Source organism: Rhinopithecus roxellana, chromosome 11, assembly GCF_007565055.1.
Source record: "Rhinopithecus roxellana isolate Shanxi Qingling chromosome 11, ASM756505v1, whole genome shotgun sequence".
Taxonomy (NCBI): domain Eukaryota; kingdom Metazoa; phylum Chordata; class Mammalia; order Primates; family Cercopithecidae; genus Rhinopithecus; species Rhinopithecus roxellana.
In genome coordinates, this window is record NC_044559.1 from 134,147,438 (window position 1) to 134,165,171 (window position 17,734).

The 17,734-nt window shown below is 53.5% G+C and overlaps 1 protein-coding gene across 1 annotated transcript in view; it reads right to left on the reverse strand.

The window, feature by feature from the left end:
- CDH23 (cadherin related 23) overlaps positions 1-17,734 on the reverse strand; it is a 427,857-nt gene that overhangs the window by 240,509 nt on the left and 169,614 nt on the right. Inside the window, exons 7-9 of the mRNA XM_030941290.1 lie at positions 12,242-12,436; positions 8,301-8,429; positions 1,223-1,301 (exon numbers count right to left, since the gene is read on the reverse strand). Of these exons, the coding sequence (XP_030797150.1) occupies positions 1,223-1,301; positions 8,301-8,429; positions 12,242-12,436 (403 nt within the window). The remainder of the gene's footprint in view (positions 1-1,222; positions 1,302-8,300; positions 8,430-12,241; positions 12,437-17,734) is intronic.

Below are 17,734 nucleotides of genomic sequence, written 5' to 3' on the forward strand. Positions count from 1 at the left end.
ATTGCCAAGGACATGAGATGTCTCCTTCCTACTAGTTAACCCCTAGCTTCCCAAGGTAGCATTAGCTGCTAGCTCTAGTAATAACCATAGCTAACACTTATGCAGTACTTTACATGCATTGACTAAGCCCTTTATATGTTAAATCATCTGACTCTTACATCACCTCGAGGTAGGTACTCTTACTGCTCCCATTTTGTGGAAGTACAGGCAAATTGAGGGATAGGGACCCACCCAAAATGACATGGCACAGTAGACTCCCGCCTCCTCCATGTTCTTGATCACTATGTCTTGCTGTCCTCTGAGCTTCAGGGGCAGGATGCTACTCCAGCAATGCCAGTCCCGGTTCTGGGGGTGTGGGAGTATGGTAGGGACAGGCAGTGGGTGGAAACTGGCCAGACGTCCTCTCAGCCATCAGCCTGCCCTGCCCAGATACACCAGGCTGACCCTTCACCGACTCGTGGGCTGGGCAGGGAGGCAGAGAGTGGCATGTATGGGGGGTGGGCAGAGCCAGAGTCTGTGGGCGAGCAGCCTCTCGCCGCATCCTCAAGGCATCCTTGCTCTAAAACCAACCAGCCCTGGGAGAGCCGAACAGAGCTGCCATTTGTCAGTCTTTGGGTGGGGCGTGGGTCAGGGATCCCGTCACCCAGAACCATCTCTGCCATCAGTCACTATTCTGCTCAACCAAGGCATCTGGTGGCAAGGGGGCCGATGTTCCCCCCTGCAACATTCCAGATGTGACATGAATTCCTAAGGGTTGGAAATGTGAAAAGAACATGAAATCAGCTGTAGTTGCAGCTCCGTTTGTTCTAAAATGATGTTAGAACTGCCACCTTTTCATCAAATACGAAAAGAAAAAGACAAACCCAGAGTGCTGGAGGAGGTTAGACGGGAGTCACCCAAGTCCCAGGCCCAGAGCCCCAGAGTGCCCAAGTGTCTCAGACCTTGGACAGCAGCACACGCTCCCACCCCCCACTGCCAGCCAAGTAGCCCCCAGACATTTTAGCCTCTGTCGGCTTCCCAGCATCTCTTCTCCCCGTTCCTACTGCCTTCACTCGGTCCCCTTCCTGGCCCTTTGGCGAGGACTGTCCCTGTAGGCAGGTCTCCTACCCTGTCCCACATGCCCACAGACCTCTCCTTAGCCCTCAGAGCCTGAGACACCTACTGGCTCTCCTTGGGTGGAGGATAGAGGGGTGAGAGGTGAGAGGGGCAGCCTCTGCCTTACCTGAAACAATGGTGTAGCCAATGCCCCGGGGACGTCCTTTATCCTGGTCTATGGCAGTGATGATGCGCACCGTCGTGCCCTGGCAGAAGAGAGGAGGGACTTGAGTTTGGGTCCCCTGGCTGCTGTCTTTCTTTGCAGCTGTCATGGCACCCACAGCTTTCCTCCCCAGGCTGATCCTGGCTGCAAGGGCAACCCAGGAAGCAGGTGCCAAGGGTTCAGGCCTCAGCTGCCCTGGGCACACTGCAGTTCCCAGGCAAACGCCCTATGGTCCATGGGGAGGCCCAACCTTACCGATGCTATCATTCCCCTTTCCCCTTCCCATATCCCTTGTTCAGATGGACCACCATGGAAGAAGAACCGATGAGGAGCATCCAGCGAAGAGACAAGAGATCTGGTCTCTAGCTCAACCACCCATCACATTGCTGTGTGACCTTAGGAAGGTTGCTGCACCTCTCTGGCCTCACTGTCCCCCCACCTTAATAAGAATAACAGCAAAAAGCTTGGGACTTTGTTTTCACTGGGGTCTGAATAAAGGAGAACAGGATGGATCAATTACCTTAGGGATGAAAGCATAAATCGTGAAAGCATGTATCTCGGGGGATGACCATGGCAACTCCGGAGGCTGCCATGGCCCTAGGAACCATGGCCCACACAGTGCTGTGCCTGGCAATTCCTGCTTGGAATGGCTCTGCCCACACCCCTATTCATTCTTGCTGCAGCACTGGTGGAGAAGGGGCCAGGAGCTGGAACTAATAGGATGGGGAGCCAGGGGAATGCGTTTTTGGGGAGCACAGCCTACAGCATGAAGTCAAGGATATCTGAGCAGACAGCTGCTATACACATATGAGGAGTGTGAATACACATGTGGCTCAGATGGAGCCACGTGTATGTACCAAAAAGGGGAGAAGTCCACCTGGAGGAACTGGCAAACTGTTGTACAGATGGCAACATTCAGCATGGGTCATGAAGCATGAGTAGGAGTTTGCCAGGGAGAGAACATGAAGAGGAAGGTGCTCTGGGTAGAAGGTAGAGCTCAGGCAAGTGCTTGGAGGCATAAGACTGTCCTAGGAAGAGATCCTGGCATACAACTGGCACATTCAAATACCAATTAATGTGTTGGTTGATTGACTGAATAAACAAATGAACAAACAAGAGTTTGTTTAAACCTTCACAGAGCCCTTAAACAGGGTTTAAAGTCACCGCCACCACTTGCTGAGTCACCCCTTGCCCGGGGCAGCCTTTACCTGGCTCCTCAGGTCCTATTGCACCATGGCCAGTGCCAGCCACGCCTGCCCACCTTGCTTGCCTGAGGCTCTGGCTCCAGGCCACAGTGTTCCCCTGGGTGACAGAGAGCAAGACAAGCCTGTCCCCATCCCCAGGGAAATGTCAACTCTGGCATCTGCATGGCTAATGAGGGCTCTTGTGGCCTTGGCCACTTCTCTACACTCACTGTTTATCAGCAGGAGGCTGAAGCCTGCGCTGCACCCCCGCCCCCCTCACCTGTGCAGAGGCTTGTTCCCTGACAGGCACACCCTGTGCTCTTGTGGGACAAGCTGCTCCTCCTTTAACTCCACCCAGTCTTGCTGCCATGACACAGCAGGGGCACCCCCCCACCTCACCCTCCCCAGGCACTGGTATCCCTTCACAGCAGTTGCTCCATGCTCTCCTGGCCTGCTAGGATAACTAGGCCTGAGGCCCACTGGAGCACCACCCCAGAGAGTCACTAAGCAGTACTCAGGGGCAACTGCACGTCCCAGGCACACATGCAGGGCAGGGCTAGGCCAGGCCTGGGATCCTCAGGAGGAGGCATGAGGGGGCTGGTGTAGGCCTGTGTAGAGGAGACCTGGTGACCAAAGTGCCCTCAGTCCTCAGAGCCCGTGCTAGGCTCCTGCATGGGGCTGCCCAGAGGCCTCCTGGGCGGGCAGGGCTCTGTGGAGGGCAGCTGGTTCTCCAGGACAGGAGGACAATGGGGACTCTTCCCACAAGAGTTGTACCCAAGCTTCCACGAAGCAAGGTCTGACAGGCTCCTGGCAAAGTTTGGGGTTTCATCTCTTTTTGGGTAAATAAATCCACTTTTAATAAAACCCTGAGCTTTTAATACAAGTGCAGCCAGAAAGACTGGAAATGTTATGAGAAGGAATTAACAGGGAGGAATGGGGGCTCCTGGGAGCCCACAGCTCTTGTTTCAGAGGCTCAGTGATTATATTTTCAATATACTGAAACTTATTTCCAAAGATGGGATGCAGAAGTGCGGCTGTGCTCGGCCCAGAGCCGGCCCCGCTCCCAAGGGCACGCTGCCTGCTGTGCTTCTCCAGGGAGCCAGTCCAGTTGCAGTGTGTACCAGGGTGCGACCTGCCAAGGGCATCTGCCCTTCACAGGAATCCACATTTCAGGGAGTAGGAAGCCTCCTGACAGAGAGGCTACAGCGTGCAGGCCTGCAGGGGCCCAGCTGTTTGTGATGGGAGGAGCGGACGAGCACCACAAGCTGGTTAAGGGTTTGACTCTGCTGCCAGACTGCGTGCGCTCCAATCCTTTGAGTAAGTTACCTGTAACCTCTTGTTGCCTTGTTTTCCCCATCTATAAAATGGGTAAAAATCACAATCCCTACCCCTCAGCAGCCGATAAACGTGAAGCACTCGGAACAGCACCTGACGTACGGCAAATGCTATAAACGTGACTGTTACTATTTATTTGGGCCTAGAATCGCTGTGTGCATCTGAGGACAACTCAGGGGCCTCTTCCCAGAAAATGCACATCCACGTGGGTTTTTCCAAAGAATTTCAGCAAATTCAGACTCCCCAACAGCCCACATTAATCATCTCTACTTAGCGGCAAGGGGCTTTCTGTGCATTGTGAGGACAGCTAGCAGCCTCCAGGGCAGAATTGGCATGAGTGGAGTGCCTACGATGTGCCACTGTGTGGGGCACCAAGCAAGGTTCCCCCCCTCTCTCTTTCCTCACATGGGGGTACGTGTGAGCAAACTGAAGCTCAGAGTGCTCAGGGATTTGCTGAGGGTCACAAGGTGCAGTGGGGAGGGGAAAGGGGTGGGGGTGACTGGGGAATGGAGGGCCACGTGGGGTGGGCCCGGGGGACCCCATTGCTCTCTGGAGGAGGCAAGGGCTCAGGGCTCTGCACCCAATGGGTATGCCAAGGTGAGATGTGGGTGAGATGTGAGAGGCAGCCCCAGCCTCTGAGGCCCGGGCAGTGGGGACACAGTTGAGAGAAGCTGGACTTCTCCAGAAGGGAGTGTGTCTCTTCCCTCTGTGGCTTGTCCCCTTCCAAAGATGCCCTTGTCAGGAAAACTGTGGACACAGGAGCCCAGCTGGGCTGTGCGTGGCGTCAGGGGTCCGTGTCCTCCTCCTTCTCAGCAAGCTCAGCCAGGACACCCCCTACCCCATTTCCATGATGGGATTAAGGACTTGAAAGGTGAATGTGCAGCTTGCTTCGGGAATAGGAGGTGTCCTTGGAGGGGGCAGGCTGGTGGGGGCTGAAAGGGACTTCCGATGAGAGCTGCCACAGCAGATTCTGAGGTAGCAAATCCTATTTCTCAGTCCTTAATTCCAGTCAATTCCAGTCGAAGGGCTGATAGGCATCGGCTGGCAGTAATTTGTGCAGTTTATCCGCTCTTTTCACCTTCTGTCGGCCCTTCACTGACGGGCAGGCCGACATGCTGCTGCTCGAGTGAGGAAATTAAAATCTGATGCAATAATCCCAAATAAGAAGGATTTTATTAGGTAATATATACACTTTAGATGAGGCATGCTAGCCCGATACGCTGATAGGGGGAGGCATACATGCTGCGAGCCGCAGATAAAGAGGGGGAGTTGGGGAGAATGGCGAAAGGTCCGGTTGGGGCCCCGGGGCAGCAGAGGCAAGGCTGGGAATGGGGGTGCTAGGGTCCTCTGGCCTGGGAGGCAGAGTAGGCCAGGGTGCATCTCAGCCTGGGCCCGGCCGGGGAATTGCTGCATTAAATCAGGGTTCTACACTGTAAAGGGACATGGAGGGCCCAGATCAAGGCACAGAAACCAATTAGCAGCCGGGAAGGATCAGGCTGGGAGTGCAGGGGAATCAGCCTGCAGGACAGAGGCTCGGCAAAAGGCGAGGGAACTCGAGAACTCCTCAAGTGTGGAGACCAGAGGAAGGGCAGAGGTGTGTGGACACAGAGGCGGATTCTGTGGGCACCAGGGGAGCCGGGCAAGGCTGGAGGGTCTGAAACCCTCAATGCACTGCCTTTCCTGGCTCCCCCAGCCCAGCCATAAGCCAAGCTACGGGGTTCAAGCCTGCACCACCCAGATTGGGGGTCTAGCAGATCCCTGGGCATGGGCCTTAGTGCCCTTGTGGAGACAAAAGAGCAATACTGGCGAGGCAAAGAGACATCAAGATGCCTGTCCCTGAGAGAGGAGAATCATAGCATATGCCAAGAAATGGAGCATCAGGAGACCGGGAGTTAAGGGGGGCAAGGATCTGGTTTGCTGAGACTGAGGGGGTTGCCCTAGCAGGAGCCTGTGGGATCACCTGGACAGCAGAGGGCATGGCTTAGCATGGGGCCTGCACATGGGACCAGCCTCATCAATGTTTGATGGGTGCATTAAAGGATGAAGTGCAGACTGAATGGATGGACAGCTCCGAAATCTGCAGGTCTGAAGTAAAAACACGCACACTGAGCATTGCACGAAATACTAAAAACGAAACTAGAAAAAGACAACTTAGGGGTCTCAGGGGACACTCACACCAGGAACACACATCTTGCCAACTATTACGACTCTGAAGGGAAGCCAAAGCTGGGAGCCCCAACCCAACCTGGCTACTGTAATTGACTGACCAGGTCACTGCCCAGCGTAGTTTAATGTCCGCTAATTGGCAGCACTTGCTATGTGTTTTATGTGCATTATCTCCAACCATTAAAACTCTAAGGTGAGGGAGGCACCACTGCAGGCACAATTATCCCCTTTCCCAGTGAAGAGGTGGTCAGGAGGCTATGTGATTCAGCCAAAGTGAGTACGGCAGTGTGGGACTCCTCTGAGCTCCTCTGCCAGCCCGGCCACCACTGTGTCCTGTACTTCAATCGAGTTGGCCTTGGGCATCTTCCCTGCACTTAGCCCCGGGCATGATGCCCTGGAGACCCAAAGGAAGGCTGAGATCATGTTCCAGAGACGCAAGTACCTTGATTACTGGGGGCTCAGAAGTAGCCCACATATATAGGTAACATTACAGACAAGACTATAATTAAGTGGAAAATTATGCAGCATAGAGAGAGTTAATTCTACCAGGGTTGAGGGAGAGGAATTGCTGTCTCTGGGACAGGTAGGGAAGAAGCCAGGGAAAAAATTATAAGAAAGGTAGAGAGTGAAAAAGTTATAAGAAAGGTAGAATGGGTGGGTGGACTTTGGGCTGGTGACAAGAGCAGGCACAGGGCAGAGAGGGTGCAGGAGGGTGAGTATGTTGGTCTGCCCAAGGTGAGGGTGCCTGTTCACTTGTCCATTCCATAACCACCTCCTGAGCACACACTGTGTGCTATGCCCACAGCAGACCCTGTCCCTGCCCGACTGCACGCTTCCAGTCCTTCAGGGGAGCAGAGGTGGGGCAAGTTGTTCAAGAGTGCTGAGCACTCAGGAGATGCCCAGGGGCCATGGGCAGATTGTGGGCCCTGCCTCATCTGAAAATAGCACGCCAGGGCTGACCTGATGCTGTAAAGGTATTGGCCTGGCAAAGTTGGGCTAGGGGCAGAGAGAAAGGGGGCTAGGAGAGTCATGGGAAATGGGCTGGGCTGCACTGAGAAGAGTCGGCCTTCAGTCTCAAAAGCCGGGGCTCCCACTGCCCACAGAATGCTAAGAAAGAGAAGGCTGGGGAATTGGGGGCATTGATCTGTCCCCCTCTACTCTCAAAGCAGCTTCAAACATTCAACAGTAGCAGGCTGGAAAGGATCCTGCTTCTTGGAGCCTCCCTCCACACCTGCCCCAAGAAGGAAGCGGCCGAATGCCAGCCCCACACAGCAGGAGACTGGGGCCTCGTGCTCTGAAGGGAGGCCAGTGGTCAGGGCAGCCCTGGTCTCCAAATGAGGGGTCAGGCCCAGGAGCACAGCCTGCACCCCAGTCAAGGGAAGCTCACCTGACACACTCAATTCTGTGAGCCTGTGCAGAGGTGCAGGTGGGGCCCTGAACACCCACGAGCCTCAGGCGGGTGCCCCACTTTGCTCCCAAAGCTGAGTCCTTCCTCTAAGCACGCTGAGTTCCCTCAAAAGAAGGGGCTCATTTATCCTTCCTCAAATGCTGTTCCCTAAGCTGATGACCAGGGATTGTGACTGCCTAGGGGAGGTAGCTTTTTCTAATTTTTCCACCCAGAGCCAGTGTTGCATCCAAGTTTGCACAGACGCACGAGTGGTTATGAGACTAGAGATGGCTGCCGTTGCCCATCTGGCCCACAGCTGAGCAAAGCTGCCCCACCCACAGCCTTGCAGAGTGGGCCGAGGCATGTTTTGTCCTCTAAGACACCCATGGGTAGCCGATCTACAGGCTTGTGACCTATGACCTTGCAACACACCAGAAAAATCAGGAGCCTTTCTTGGAACCCTGGACTTAAGAAATTCAAAGACTGGGCATTAGGGAGGGCAGCAGGAGCTGCAAGCTCGCAGGGAAGAGCTGGAGCCAAGAGGGCCCTTGAAGAAGGGCAGCTGCCACCATCTCTGGCAGTGCTCATCAGCAGAGAGGGACAGACTGACACGGCAGGGACACGGCTGAGCTACACTGATGTTCTGTGGAGCCAGACTGAGTCTAGATCCATTCTCCAGCCCAGGCTGGATTTTGCATGGGATCCCCATCCTTCCACATAAGTCTGTCTGAATGGCTCCCCGTTACTTGCCCTGGAAGCCTTTGTTCTTTGCCACAAGGAGCCCCTGGGGTAGAGTGAGAGGGTGAGGAGATGGGCATGGTGTGAAGAGTGGCTGGGGTTTCACTGTGCCAGGACACCCATCACTGCCATGCACAGGGACTGTGGAGGAGCCAAGGAGGAGCCCGGCCCACTACAGGGCTCATCCCTAACAGGAGCTCAGAAGGAAGTCCCTCAGGGCCAGGAGTCTTACCGGAGGAGAATGCTCGTAGATGTTGGTGCTATAAGGCAGGTTGATGAAGATGGGGTCCATGTCCTGGACGTCTGTGATGATGATGGCCAAGTTGGCCAGGGTGGACAGAGGCCTGGTCTTATCTTGATCCTTAGGGAGCAGAGAGAACACACAACCTTAGGCTGAGTGATGGTGGGGACACTCACACACATACACACACACACACACAGACCTGCACTGTGCAGCACATATGTGCAAACACACGCACACACACACACACCCATGCTCTTGCACTCCAGCAGGGAAGGGCTTAAAGAAAGCTTAAGAACTCTAAGAACCCGCGGTGATTTCTGAACTGTAGAAGAAAACACAAACAGCATCCCCAAGGTCCAGAGGAAGACAGCTTATCCAGTGTTACAAAGCAGGGCTGGGGTACAGCTAGACCTCCAGCCCCTAGCAGCCCAGGCCTGACTTCCTTGGACATCGGGTGGTGGGATGACCAGCTTGGAGTAGATATGGTGCTCCTTTGCTGAGTTCAGCCGGGGGCTGCCACCCCTCTCTGTGCCCACTTCCTGCCCGCACTCATCCTAGGGCAGCAGGGGATTGACAAGGATGGGGACTCCTCGGAAGAAAGGCCACAGAGGGGATTACTCTGGCACCTGCGTTCCTGCATTCATGAGTCTCTTGCTTTGGGCTGGGGTTTTACGGGTTAAGGACTTTTCCCAGTCTAACCAGGAGGGGGAGCTCCAGGGTCTGTGACATTTGGGGGACTCCAAGAAAGAATCCTGAGAGGTCACATAGGCCATTCCCCTGTAGCCAGGCGAGCAATATTTAAACCGTCAGCTGGGAATTTCATTGTATAAAACCTCGCCAATGCATCTGTAGTCCCAGCTGCTCAGGAGGCTAAGGTGGGGCAATCACTTGAGCCCAGGAGTTTGAGGCTGTTGTGCACCAAGACTGCACCTGTGAATAGCCACTGCACTCCAGCCTGGACAACACAGCGAGACCCCCATCTCAAAAAAAAAATTTTTAATGCTTGGCAAGAAAGAAAACCCCAAACCTATCTCCTACTGTTTAAGTAGCCTGCTGCAACTGAATAACAATAGCCAGCAGTAACAGTAACTGCAGTGCTTTGCACAGATGAGGTGGCAGCCACTCTACCGGGCACTTCACTTGCATCTGTAGTTACAATGGGCCCATTATTCAGATGAGTTAACAAAGACTCAGAAAGGCTGAGTAACTTGCCCACAGTCATACAACTTCCAAGTGTGTAGCCAGAACTCAAACTCAGATCCTTTCACATAAAAATTTGCTACTAACAGTCTTGACTTAGAGCTCTAATACCAGTTCGGTCTCTTAATTTGCTGAGTAACCTCACATGAGTTGTTTTTCCCTCTGGGAATCTGATGTCCTTTTCTGTGAGATGAAGGGGCTCAAGTGAATGACTTCTAAGGCCCCTCGGGCTGGAACATTCTCTAAGATTTGAGGAGCGACGGTCCCTAGGTTCGATCTCCCTTGGTTTGTCTGGGGTGACTTGAATGATGGAAGGCATTCCTGGTGTTCCAAGAAGCCTGGTATCTGCTCCTGGCCTGCAGAGATGGAGCTGCAGTGCCTAGGAGAAGGGAGGGCTGGTTGTCTTTAGGAATTCTTAGGGACAGCCAAGGAGAGGGTGAGGGGGCCTTCAGGGATGGGAGTGGGTACTGCAAGGGAGGGGAAGGTCTGGAAGCAGGAGATGAGCAGAGAGGCTCTCGGGAGGCAGGCTCTCAGGCTCCAGGACCAGAGCCCGCACCGCAGGCTTGGGCATCCCAGCCAGGGACCTGAATGATCACCAGACACCCAGGACTAGAGTGGAGAGGCTCAAAACAAGTCCCCTGACCTCTTGGACAGGGGATGCCAGCAGCTCTGATTTGCCATAACCAGGCTTTTAAAGGCAGCTGGCTTTTGTCTAGCCTGGGACAGGCCCTCTCTGTCCCATACCTGTGGCTGCAGTCCTGCTCATGCCACGAATGCCCCTGCCCAGCCCACCCTGGACTCTGTGGTGGGGAAAGGGGAGGGATCCTGTCAGGCTCCCAGCTGTGACTCTGGGGCCCATGGCTGTCAGCAGCTTGTTCCCAGAGGATGCCTCAATTTCCCCATCCTGGTACCCGCCTCGCGGTGGCTGGGAACTCACACTGTGGCCTGTAATGCCAGGCACGAGAATCTCCTTCCTTGGGGAAGTGCTCAGCAGCCAAGGGCCCAGCGCCGGCCCCGAGAAGGACTTGGTGTCAGCTCCTCCAGAAGCAAGGGGGAAGCCATCTAGAGAGGGACTCCTAGGGCCCCTCCCGTTCTGCTGCTTCCAAGCATGATTTCTGGGAGAGTAACAGCAATTTAACTGTATTCACCATCCCAGCTTGAGCCTAGGCCTCTGGATAGGCCCCGCCACCCACATTCTTGCCCGTGCCCAGCTCTGGTCTATTCCCAACGATCCAAAGCCATTTTTATGGTGGATGGAAATTATCCAACAGCGGGCAAGCATCTGTGCGTTTCCGGACCCTGGTGTGTGCAAACAGTGCGGTGGAGGGGCACTGCATGTGTGGGTGCCGGGCTGCGTGCAAGGTGCAGGCGAATGTGCACAAAAAGCAAATCCTAGGTTTGCACGTCCTCTTGACCCCCGAAGTCAGTTTTACAAACAGTAGCACACAGCTCCTCCCAGGCAACTAACACTTAACCAGGGGAGAAGAAAAGAATGTGAGTGTCACCTGCAGTGACCTCCCTCATAGCCACTGCGCCAGAGACAAACAAGAAGTTTGCATTTCCTAGCTCTTGAGGCCTTTCTCTGCATCTTGGCCAAGACTTGGGGCACCCCATCTTTCAAAACTGGATTCTCAACCTGGTCCAGATCCAGAGCCTTGGATCTGCAGCCTGTGACCTGCCACGGAGAGCCCCCAGCACTGCCGGCAGCCCCCTCGACAGCTATGTGGGTCAGGAGTGGATGCTGTGTGTCAGGTAGATGGGACCTGGAGGGGTGAGAGGGATTCCCATGTATTTTTGCTCTTGGCACAAGCTTTGTCAACAGAATCTAAGGGACAACAGGCCAGCTTATGGCCCTGCTGCCAACTGATGGCTCCAGCTATGCCCCGACGTAGCAGCTGGGAGCAGGGAGAGGGGACGGGTAGGGGGAGGACCCTATTTAGAGTGTGGCTTGCCTATTCCCCAGGATCTCCCAAACAGCTGGCACAAAGGGCATGCTGCAATGTTCTTGAGACCTGGAGATGTCTAGCCATGGGGCACAGTGGTCAGGGCCCTGGACTGAGAGGTGGACAACCTGGGCTTGGGTTCTTGCTCCCCCACTACTTATACGCTGTGTGACTCTCAACAGAGTCAGCCATCAGATGGGATAATTACCTTTTCCTGCCTTCTGCCCTTGACTCACTCATCTTGGAATTCCCAGGGGCCAGCAATGTGCTTGGCACAGAGGAATGCTGTGGAATGACACCACTCTGTGGAGTAGAGCCAGGATGCCTGAACCTCTCTGGACCCTGCATGCTGGATGGTGTGAGGACACAGCTGGGTGAACACCTCTGTCCTGTGACCCAGAGAGCAAGAGGCGCCCTGCACTAAGAATGTCTCAAGGAGGTTACCTGAGCAGGCTCTAGAGTCAGGCTCCTGGGTGACCATCGAAAGTCACTGAATTGCTCCTGTGCCTCAGTTTTCTCATCTGCAAAATGGGCATCTTAACAATACTTATGACATAGGGATGCTTGAGGTTTAAAGTCCCTTTAAGTGCTCAGCATGGTGCCAGGGACACAGCACGAAGCCTCAGCAATGCCAGCCTCATTTCTATCATGACTGTCACCACTATTGTTATTATAGATCCTCGAGTGTGTGCCACTGGGTCAGTGTCCCATTGGAATGCCCCATTGCTCTCTTCCAGGGTGGGAAGAGGCAGCTGGAACTGCTGGGGCCCCAGCGTGGAGACTCACCGTGGCGTTGACCGTGAGCTGGTAGGCCTGTGTGGTCTCGTAGTCCAGCTCCCGGATCACTGTGACGATACCGCGGGCACTGTCAATGGCGAAGAATTGGGAGGGGGGCTGGAAGGAGTAGAGGACGCTGCCCCCTGCCCCCAAGTCGGGATCTGTGGCATTCACGATGAAGATGGGCGTCCCCACTGGTGTATTCTGGGGGTGAGAGCAAAGCAAGTACAAGGGTGAGCCGGCGCGGAGCAGCTGTGCCATCAGAGCTGAGTCCCCCAAAGCCCATTCTCTACATCCCTCAGCCGACCAGACCCGAGGCCTTGTCATTTTCATTCTAGGAGGGGCCCATAAATTTAAAATGCAGTATCTTTTTTTTTTTTTTTTCTTCTTCATTTTTTGATGGCCTCCTGGTGGCTGTAAACAGCACCAGTTCCAAAGATGATTTGCTTATCCTGGAGTTCTGGATGAGGGGTCTTATGGTCCCCAAACCTGTTTCTTGGTGGTTTCGCTTCCTCTGTCAAATGCCCCTTGGCTGCCCAAGCTGCAGGCTTCCTTTTTGGGGACCAACCTCAAGCCTCCCTCCTGGCAGCCCTTCACAGACAGACCATGCACTTAATATAGGGGTGCTCTTTACAGGGCTCCGGGTCAGGCTGGAAAGGGCCTGGGGAGAACAACGCCATGGGGCTGCTGAAGGTTCTTCCTGGGTTTGTGGATTTGCCCCCATCAGCAGACAAGTGTCAACCTGAACGGGCAGGCTCACGTCCTGCCTGTTCCAACCACTCTGTCCACTGGGGACAGGAGGCAGATGCAGGACACCCCTCTCCTCCTCACCATCCGTGACTCCCCAGTGCCCTTTGCATAGAGCACAGGTCCTTGTGGTCCATCCCTGTTTCCTCCTTCACATTTTATTTCCTAGGGGAATGGAGCTATTTGTACTTCTTGAACCCAGCAGGCTCCCTCACACCTCTGGACATCTGAATGTGGTTTTCCTTTGCTAGGTTTGCCCATCCTAATTCAGCTGCTTGGAAGATGCTCATTCCCTCCAAAACAGAATCAAGTCTGCAAGGGGGCAAAGCAGACAAGTGCTAGAGTTTCAGGGATGGACAGACCATTTGTTGGAATCCCAGTCTCGCTGTGTGTCTTTGGGTTAATTACATAATCTCTCTGATCCTTAATCCCTTCACTGTACACTGAAGCTAATCATATCTCATAGGGTTAGTGTGAAGAATACACAAGCTCATGAGTGTAAACATTCCAGCACATAAGCGCTGAGAAGACAGTAGCTGCGATTTTAATTTCTGGAAACCTAGACGGGCACAGACAAGGGCACCTTCAAGGGTGGGGCAGGGAGGTGTCAAGAAGCACTGATATGAACAGTACCATCCAGGGCATTCCCTGTCTACCCACCCCCCGGCCCCATGATCCACCCAGTTTTGCCTTTCCCCAATCCCCGGGCCCTCAGTGAATTGGATCTCCAGGCTGTCTTGCTGGCTGGCTTCCAGTCGGGTTCTGCCAATGGGAAGTTCTGGTAGGAGCTCCTAGAGCAGGAGGAGAAAGAGTGTGGGGTCTTACTTCCTCTACTCCCTCCAGCTCTACCCCAGCAGGCTCTCCTCCCCAGCCCCAACTCTCAGTGGTCTCTGATAACACTATTTTCCTCTCCTTCTCCCTTCAGCCCTAGGGGTAGAACTTTCCCCTGTTGCTAAGCCCTGGGTACCTTAGCATCCCTTATTTCCATCTCTCCTTCCACTTGAGGAGCTGAGGTTCTCAGCTAACCCACAGTTCTCTGTCCTGCCCTCTCTCTCTCTAGATCACACGTAAGTGCCAGAGCCAGTCCCATGAATCCAGAATGAAACACTTCATGGGGGCCCACGGTTCCTGCCACAAGAAAGGATGACCACATTCTGATTTCAGAGCTGCCAGCCCCTTGTGTGAAAGTCTGTTTTTATACTTCATATGTATCTATATCTAGCCATGAATAATATAAGATACTGTTTCATGGGTATTTGTAAATAGATGGTTTTCATATACAATAGATCACTCTGAAACTTGCTTTTTAATTTAACATTATGCTTTTGTGTTTATTTGATTTGGTAATAAAAAATCTTCCAACGAAGAAAAGCACAGGACTCAACAGCTTCACTGGTGAATTCTACCAAATATTTAACAACAACAACAATAACAACAACAACAACCAAAACAGCCAGCCCTCACTTCAGAGCTCTCGGCCAGTCTACTTAAACCACTCTGTATGAAGCTGGCGCCCACAGGAGAGGGACAGCTCCCGGGAGATGTCAGCTGTCCAGCTCCCTGCCTCGGGGAGGCGAGGACATTTGACTGTCCATATCGCATGGTCCTGGGGGAAGCCTCTCTGATCCTTCTGCATCTGATCAGAGGATTTAAAAGCAAGATTCAGGAAATGGTGGAAAAGGGGAAAAAGAAGTGATGGTCTCCATGTCTGACCTTCTTGGATTATGTTTCATGCCCTGCGGTGAAAACCCATTTAATTTCCGCATAACTTAGAGAAGGTTTTAAATGGGCCTGGCAAGGAGCCATTCATATACTTAGAAGGGACAAACTATTGGAGAGAAAAGAATGCTGACTTCCTGCATTTCAGGTCCTGGGCACCACGTTCTATCAGGGAAGTAGATGGGGGGAAGGAGGGGCGCTCATCAGCACATACGCTGGGGGCTTCTCCGAGCACCCAGCTGCTGTTCCATGGAAAATGCAAAGACGTGCACACAGATCTGCAGACTCAACACAAACAGATTTGCTTTATGGGGCCAGGTGCATCTGGGTTTAGGCTACAGGGAGTGACACCTGGTGGCTCAGAGCATGAATTCTGAGTTAGACTCCCTAACTTTGAGTCTGGACCTTTCCCCTGGGAGATTGCAGACACATGCTGTTAAAACTCTTTTTGGCCTCAGTTTCCTCATCTGTAAAATGGAGCTCTTAGCAGCTCCTACCCAGGAGTTCAAGACTAGGCTGACCAACATGGTGAAACCCTGTCTCTACTAAAAATACAAAAATTAGCTGGGTATGGTGGTGCGTGCCTGTAATCCCAGCCACTGGGGAGGCTGAGGCAGCAGAATGGCTTGAACCCAGGAGGCGGAGGGTGCAGTGAGCCAGGATCATGCCACTGCACTCCAGCCTGGGTGACAGAGCAAGACTCTGTCTCAAACAAACAAACAAACAAACAAACAAACAAACAAACGAATTATATGAGATAAAGTGTGAAAAAAAGAGAGTCTCCCTGGGCCAGATACACAGCAACATTGAGCAATACTCAATAAATGGTCATTGCGCTTATTACTATAGTAATAAAATACCATTATAGGCAGGGTGAGATGAACCCCACATAAAGGAGGAAGTATTATAGATAATGTAAACAGTCAATGAATCTCTTCACCATGAACTTGGGACAAATGGGCACCTTAAAATTCAGAAAGAGAACATCTCCGCTGATTGGATCCTGGCTGCTGAAGACAAGATGAGGATGGAAGAGCCCCAGGAGACCCTCCACAATGGGCTTGAGAGCCTGTGAGGGGAGAGGTGGGATCTGAGGCAGGGGTGAGAGGGGCACCTGGGGGCCTGGGAAGCTCCTAAACGAGGAAGCCAGTCTTGACTATATACCACCCTGGATGGCTGGAATGCATGAGCTGGAAGGAACCTTGGGGTCATCCAGTCCAGCCTCTCCATTTCCTAGGATGGACTACAGATGTGAAAACGAGCCCAGATGGGGGCGTGCCTTGCTCCAGGCCTCACAGGTGGATCATGGCAGAGTCCATGAGTGGAAATCGGGTGTCTTGACTCATACAGAGTGCTCTGTCCACCTCACCCAAAGAGATGCCAACCGCTGCCTCCCCGCCAACCCTCCTTCCAAGAACGGCTGCTCCTCATGACCACAGCTCTGCTCTAGATGATGGGTCTAGGCACTCTCGTTTCTTCCAAGTAACTTCACACCCAGGCCACATCAATCAGGTGGTGCCTGAGAAATTAAATCAATTTTCTCTGAGAATCTGAAAAGAAAGATCTTTGTTATCTGGCTGGAGTCGGCACCATGACAGGCCAAAAGCCACACACAAGCCACAGTTACAGGGTGGCAGAGATGCCACGGGCAGTCAGAGGAAGCCCACCTGCAGTGAGCGGAGCAGAACACTGTGCAGGAGACAAAACAGAAACGAGGGCCTCCAAGAGCCTCCTACCATGGCCGTCCCAGGCCCCACTGACTTTGTCTCCTGCCTGTGGCTGCAGTGCTATGACCTGCCTGTGCTGTCCTTTCTGTGAGCACCCCACTTGCTCACACTGGCCTGCATGGGTCCCAGCTCCTTGCTCCTGCCCCCAGAGCATGCCCAGCCATGGGCAGGGCCTCCTCATTTCCACGGCTCTACCCCAGGCTCACCCAGACCCTCTGCTGATGGGATTCTACCTCTTTAGTGCCCACAGCAAGCAAAGTGCCAGGTCACTGCTGCAGGACTGCTAATGAGGGCGCAGTGCCTGCCACACGAGGCTGGAGGTTACAGTGGAGAGAAGCATAAAGGAGCCTGGGTAAATGCCGGCTCCCTCTTCATTTTAACTGTCCCCAGACACTCCTATTAATGTGCAAATCCAGGTTGCAGGCAATTATCAGCATGTGTATGGGGAGGTGGCCGGATGGGCAGGGGATGGCTTGATCATGGACTTGACACAGTCAGCCAGGACAGGCCTTGAAGAGAGATGCTCGGCAGGGCCAGGCTTTGCCATCTGAGGACAAGGAGAAAGAGTGGAAGGTGTCGCTCTGGTGTCTGGGGTTGGGACTGCATGGGCTGGAGTTGTAAGAAGCAGCACCAAGAGGCCTGTTTCAGCTGGAGGTTGGGTCTCTCCTTTCCAGGGCAGCTTCTTCCCACACCTCCATTGTGGAGACTGGCCCTGGGTCCACCTTCTTGCTGGAAGGGAGCAGCCGTGGTCTTTGGAAGAAAGACCCCATGGGGCATGATCACTTCTACTTCTGAGGGAGGCCTCTTGACTCACTTCTCTGCCCCACCCCTGCTTCCCTGCTCCCTTCCTTCATGGTACCCCCTCCCCCGCCTGGTCCCACCTACTCCCTTATGGCTTCTGGGCCATTTCAAAGGAAGTCTCCCCACATGTACACCCATGCCTTCAGGGGACCAGGGAGCATGTCTAGGCATTATCTCCTTCAAAATTCTTGCACCTGCCAGGTTGTCTCTCTCACCAAGTGACCCACACCATGCAGGTCGCAGGCAGGGCAGGTCCTGCCTCTTCCAGTTCCCATTTAAGCTCCATATCACTTCTGATGGACCTGCTGTAAATGGGCCACCCTGTGCAATTCAGAGACAAATAAATCTTTTTGCTACTCCTGGGGTGACAAGGGAATAGACTCTGGGAAAGTTCTGCCGTGCAAAGGATCTTGTTCGTTAATAATAATGATAAATAGCTCACTTCTCACATGCAGTGTGAGTTACATTACACCCCAGGCCTCTCCAGAGGTGGCTCGGGTGCTCACTG